The sequence below is a fragment of the Ochotona curzoniae genome, unplaced genomic scaffold, assembly GCF_017591425.1.
Source record: "Ochotona curzoniae isolate NIBS_2020 unplaced genomic scaffold, NIBS_Ocur_1.0 contig_4064, whole genome shotgun sequence".
In the NCBI taxonomy this organism is placed as follows: Eukaryota; Metazoa; Chordata; class Mammalia; order Lagomorpha; family Ochotonidae; genus Ochotona; species Ochotona curzoniae.
In genome coordinates, this window is record NW_024466107.1 from 5,084,172 (window position 1) to 5,090,462 (window position 6,291).

At 59.7% G+C, this 6,291-nt stretch overlaps 1 protein-coding gene across 1 annotated transcript; it reads right to left on the reverse strand.

Annotated features, from left to right (window-relative positions):
• Positions 1-1,725: 1,725 nt before the first annotated feature.
• On the reverse strand, positions 1,726-2,934 carry FOXQ1 (forkhead box Q1). The gene has a single exon (XM_040983978.1). It carries the CDS (start codon positions 2,932-2,934, stop codon positions 1,726-1,728), a length of 1,209 nt encoding a protein of 402 aa, XP_040839912.1.
• Between the last annotated feature and the right edge of the window lie 3,357 nt (positions 2,935-6,291).

A 6,291-nucleotide genomic window follows, 5' to 3' on the forward strand; every position in this document is an offset into this window, starting at 1 on the left:
CTCCAGCCTCACAGGGTGCTCCTGACCTGGGGGTTTCCTCGCCGGAGCCTGCTGGTCTCTATCCCCAGCAGCTACTCTGTTTCGATTGTTTTGGGGGTCTAATTCTTGGCCTCCTCCCAGCTCGGCTCTTTTAGCCTCATCCTTTGTGATTACCAAGTCAGTGGACACTTGTTGTTTGTTAACTCAGTTTGCAGATGGCCCTTCTTCTTCCAGTTCCCATTTCAAGGTCAACGCTCTGAAATCGTTTCTACTTTGCTCTCACCCCATTCTGTGTAGGCCCCTCTTGAAAAGAGCAAGGCCCAGGTTTAGTTTCTGAACACCCTGTGTGTTTAACTTTCCATAGGGGTTCGAGTCCCACCCACTCAGCGCCTTTGGACTTACTCAGAGGTCTGTGTTCATCTCTGGCAAACTCCATCTTCACAAAGGAGCCAACAAAACACCAAAAATCCTTACTTCTGGTTTGTTCACACCCATGCAAGGTATTCTTTAAACTGCCCTAGGTCATCTTTGGTGTGTCAGACACACTAAATGCCAAGATAGGTTTCCAGGGTTTTTTTTTTTTTTGTTTTGTTTTGTTTTTGTTCCCGATTACGGCTAATTTCCTTGAAAATGTCTGCTTGATTACAAGCTAATTCAGAGCTCCACAGACCTGCTGTGAGCTCTCCAGGGGGCAAGCACACAGGCCTTGCCTGGTGACTTCAGTGGAGACTTGCCAAGGTAAGTGGTTTCAAGTATAAGAAATAGCCAAGGCTGGACGTTTGTACAACTTCAGCATTAGCTCTTTTATTTTGAATAATCTGGGAGGAAAACCTTCCTTGGGACCCAAATGAAAACTCAGGTTTGGAAAGTGGGAGCCAAACCAAACCCTTCTCTTCGAGTCATCACCACAAGATGTGCCAGTCTGTGAGTTTTTATTACAAAATAAGCACTATTCCCCGGGAGGTTTCATAAAATCTATACAAGGATCTGTACACAGACACAAATAAAATAATATTAAAAAACAGAAATCACACTTGACTTCCAAGTGGCGGTGACCCTGGCACCTGCTCCCCCACCTCACACACACACACACACACACAGCGAGAACTTATACAATTCAAGAAGCGACAATACTTAGCAGAAACGCTCATAAAGCTGTAACCCGTTGCCTGCAACATTTGCGATTCTGTTTCAAAAATATATAAATAATTTAATTACAAAACCCAGCTTTCCCCCCACCCCACCCCCTCTCTCTTTTTGGCACAGTGAAGCCTTTTTTTTTTTTTTTTTGCACGCCAGGGTAACTCCGTCTCACTTTGTCATCCCTGTAAATGCCGCATACCTCCACGGAGAGGGGTCCCAGAGACCCCAAACAGTAGTCATAGCATTGGGTTACCAATGGTTCCCTGATGTTTTCAGAAGGGCGGTGGAGTGAGGGAGTGGGGGGGGGCAGCCAATGAAAGGGGTGAAGGGTGGGGAAGTAGGTAGAGAGGAGAGGAAGGGTTTTCAAAAAGGAAGGGGCAGGTTAGGCCAAGAAACTAAGAATTGCTTTGGTCCTCAGTAAAGGTATAAAAAGACAATATTCTGGACCTAGAGAAAACCCTCGGGTCCAATCGCTTTAGCTTTAAGGCACACCTGATGGAGAAATTTTTTTTTTTCTTTTAAGTCTCTTTTTCTCTGGGTGGAAAGTGCACGGCCCGAAAAACCTGCGTCCGCTCCTTCTCCTCCTCTCCCTCTGCGGCTTCCTCAGGCCAGGAGCCTTTCCACCTGGTAGGGCAGGTGCGGGCCGGGCCCGCAGGCCGAGGCCGCCTGTAGGGCCGCGGGCAGCCGCAGGGGGCAGTACGGGTGCGCGCCACCGGCGCCGGGCGCGGGGCCTCCTCGGAACGGTTTGGCGGGAGCCGGCGCGGACAGGGGCGCGAGCAGGAGGTGAGGCGCGGGCGGCGGCGGCTCGGTCCCGCGAGCGCCCAGCAGCGTGGGTTCGGCCGCGCCATAGGCGCACAGCGGCAACAGGGCCCCGGCGGGCGCGGCGGGCAGCAGCGCGGGGTAGGCGGGCAGAGGCTGGCAGGGCGCGCCGGCGGCTGAGGCAGGGGCTCCCCACGGCAGGGGCGCCCCGGGGAGCGCGGCCTCGTCCCGGTCGCGGCGGCTGCGGAAGGGCTTGCTTAGGATGCTGTCGATGGCGAAAGAGCTGGAGAACTTGGCCGCGGGGCTGGCGCGCCCCTCCGCGCGGGCGGGAGAGCGCACGCGGGGCGACGCCGGGGCGCCGGGGGCCTCCTCGGGCCGCAGGGACGGCGCCGGCACCGGGGCGCGCTGGCTGAGCCGCTTGCGCCGGCGGCGGAAGACCCCGTCGGCAAAGGTGTACTCGCTGTTGGGGTTGAGCATCCAGTAGTTGTCCTTGCCCCAAGGCCGCGAGGGGTCGCGCAGCACCTTGACGAAGCAGTCGTTGAGCGACAGGTTGTGGCGCACCGAGTTGCGCCAGCCCGTGTAGCTGCCGCGGAAGAAAGGGAACTTGCCCATGAGGTACTCGTTGATCTCGGCCAGGGTCAGGCGCCCGCCGGCAGAGTCGCGGATGGCCATGGCGATAAGCGCGATGTACGAGTAAGGGGGCTTGGGCCGCCTGGTGTAGGGCTTGCCGCGCGCGCCCTCGCCACCGCCCGCGCCGCCCGCGCCGGTCCCCGCGGCGCCGGCCTCGGAGCCCCCCGTCCCGGCCGCCGCCGCGCTCTGGTCCTCGGAGTCCGGCTCGCCGCCCGCGCTGCCCTCGCGCTCGCTGCCTCCCGCCAGGTTCTCGCCGCCCGCCGCCGGGCTGTTGGCAGCGCAGTCGCCATCCGAGCCGAGAGAGTCGTCGCCGGCCGCCGACGACAGCGGGGACGGCGCGTCGCTGCCTCCCGCGCCCTCTAGGTCACTGCCGGGCTTGTTGTCCCCGGGGGCCGCGCGCGGGGCGAACACCTCCAGCTTCATGTCCGCGCGCTCGGACCCCCGCCGGTGGTAGTAGTGGGGGACGGAGGTGCCGGGGATGGCGGGTCCCGCGGCCCCCAAGTCTTTCTCACTCCTTCACCTTCCGAGAGTCAGTTTTCCGTGGTAGGCTCCTCTGCCGCGCTGAAGGTTGGGCGTGCGTCGGGCTCACTCTGAAGGGCGGAGAGCGAGCAGCCGGGTGGGCGCTGTCTTCCGTTCAGTTTGGGGTGAGATGCATGCGGTGGGCGGTTGCGGGGCCACCCTTGGCGCCGGCTTTAGAAGCAGTTCCTGCCGGAGGGAGGTCGCGCGCCCATCTGCGCTCCGTTCGCGAGCCCACGAGCACGGGGCAATCTAAACCTGAGGTCCCTGAGCCTGGTGCCGCAAGTCCTTGGCGGGGGCACGGATACGGTGCGGGAACCGGTGCGCGCAGCCGTCTTTTTGGCGGGAGAGACCGGCGTCCTTAACCTTGAGCACCCGCGCAGCTGAATCCTCGAGGCTGCTGCTGTGCCCGCAGCCGCCTTCCCGCCCTCGGCCTCCCCGGCAGCATCCCCGCGCGGGGCCCGGCCGCGGCTGCGTGTCGCCTCCACCTTCGGCCCGGCCCAATTTAACCCTGCGGCCGCAGCGCGGGGGCGGGGTCTGGGCGGGGAGGACCGAGGTGGCCGAGGTGGCCGCGGCTGCCCGCGCGGGCGCTCCCCAGGCCGAGGCCACGCGGCGGCGCGGCAGGTTGTTTGTTTTGGGTCCGGCCCGCTCCGCCCTGCCGCTCCCGCCAATGAGGAGCGCGCGCGCGCGCGCGCCAGGATGTGTGTGTGTGTGTGTGTGTGTGTGTGTACGCGCGCGGCCGGGAGTTTGCGTGTGCGCGCGTGTGTCGCCCCGCCCCACCACTCCCTCCGCTCAGGTGTGAGCGCCCCGCCTAGGAGGGGTCCCCTGCGCCCCGGAATTCCAGGCGGCGACTTGGCGGGCGGACACACCTGGAAGGGCTGTGCCCCGGGACGCGCGCTGGAGGGGCCGGCAGGGGGTGGCGGGGATCTGTCCTGGCCTGCGGGCCTCCGCTGGGTGCGTCGGCGTGGAAACAGCGCTACTCGGCGGGGAAGCAGCCCCTCCTGGTCTCCTGTCCCAGTCGTGACCAAGGTGGCGAACAGCAGAAATCGCGCGGAGTGCACTTGGCGGTGACCCCTCTCGGGGAGCCACGGAGCTGGGCGCCCCTCCCTGTGATTTCCCTTGCAGGGTCTATTCTTTGTCCTTTTTTCCCCCCTTTGGATGAATAAAAGGCTGAACTTGAGCCTTTGTAGCTCACCTTGATTCTAGATCACTCAGGGCATCCCAACTTTCACTTTTCTTTTTCTTTGCACCTGTCTGATGGCTCCTAGAGGGAAGGGGGAGGCAAGCTCCCGCTTATTGGGACAGCGATGCCTGGCGCGGGGTGCTGCATACACCCCGAGGCTCCGGAGGAAGGCTCCAGGGGCCAGCGGGAGTTTCAGCCTCGGAATACCCGTTTCTGATTCCCCAGCAGGAACGCCGCGAAGCGCGTGTTCCCCGGGACCGAGAGCGCACCGCCTAGGCTCTGTCCTCTTTCCCTTTTGCACCGGCGTCCAAAAGCAAGGGCTTCACAGAGGCACCGGTGTCGGAGGCGGGGAGGGGGTCTTCCTTCCTCAGGGCGCACCCGCCTAATGCCTGTGGAGGGGTCGCTGTTCCACGCCGGGGCGCCCCGGCAAGGGTGCCCATGTAAATTCTCCCTTCGCCCTACCCCTTTACTGAAGAAGTTTGCTCCTTTTTCCTGTCTTTGTTAGAAACAGCGTCGCGGCTGCTGGGAGCTCATCTTTGATGTTTATTGGCTTGCTTTCCACCGTTTGTGTAGAGCTTACACTCTCTTATCTTTACTCAGCGGTGTTTCAAGACATTCAGAATGGGGCGGGGACCGTGACAGACCCATTGACGGATTGTTATTTTTTGTGTCTGAGGGGATGATCTCACTCTGAGGTTAGACTTTGGGCTGATTAGCTGTGTGGGGTTGAGACCCAGCGTGGAAGGGCTTCGCCTTGGGGGTCAGCTGCCTTAGCGGGGAATCAGCCTATCTGTGGCCCTGACAGCTGCCCATCGGTGTCCAGGATCAGGAAGTGGGGGTGAGCTAGTGAGCCTCCTCCTCCTCTTCTTCTTTATGGGAAAGATTTATTTACTTATTTGAAAGTGCTAACATAAACAGAGGAAAGGACACACACACACACACACCCCTTCCATCAGCTGGTTCACTTCCCAGATGGTTGCATTAGCCAGAGCTGGGCTGGTCTGAAGTCAGGAGCCAGGAGTTTCATCTGGGTCTTACACGTTGATGCAGGGTCCCATGCACTTGGCCTATCCTCCATTGCTTTCCCATGTGTATGAGCAGGGAGCTGGATAGAAAGCGGAGCAGCTGGGACTCAACCCAGCACCCTCATTGGATGCCAGTGGTGTTTGTAGGTGGAGGCACTGATCTGAGGGGAGCCAGGGAAGGGAGCCCAGCCCACTTGTGTAGTCCTATCAACTCTCTACAGCCCTACCCTCCCCCGGCTGTAGGGGGCCCCCCTCTTCACCAGGACCTCAAGCAAAACCAGGTCTTGCCTCATCTGTCACCTGTACCAGGGAGGCCGCTGCGAGGGCTGTGGGCTTGGAGCTGGGGGATGTGATGGGATAAGCCAATGGGGGAGGAATTGGGGCACTTCTCAGTAGGAGCAACTTCTGTGTTTTCACTTTGGCAGGTGGGAGCTACGAGATACTAAGAGGACTTCAGGAAGGAGGGCGGGAGATAGGCCACTCACAACAGAGGAGAACAGCTGGAACAGAAGCTGCGTCGGGGTGCAGGATGCAGGGGAGTTCTGGCCTTTCATTTTTAAAAAAAGATTATTTATTTTTTATTAGGCAGATATACAGAGAGGAGGAGAGACAGAGAGGAAGATCTTGTGTCTGCTGATTCACTCTCCAAATGGCTACAATGGCTGGAGTTGAGGTGATCCAAAGCCAGCAACCAGGAGCCAGGAGCTTCTTCTGGGTCTCCCACGCGGGGGCAGGGTCCCAAGGCTTCGGGCTGTCCTTGACTGCTTTCCCAGGCCACAAGCAGGGAGCTGGATGGGAAGTGGAGCCACCGGGATTAGAACCTGCGCCCACATGGGATCCCAGCGGCGTGCGAAGTGAGGACTTTGGCCTAGTGCTGGCCTTTTTGCTCATGGCTCTATATCCCCCTTCCTGCCCTTGCCACATGTGTACACCCCTGACTGATATCATTACTACTTGTTTCTAGCCAAAATCCGAAATAAAAATTGCTCTTCCCCCCGAGGCTAATGTTGGTATCAACTTTTCCAGCCATTGTTGGACAGCCAGGAAATCATTTGC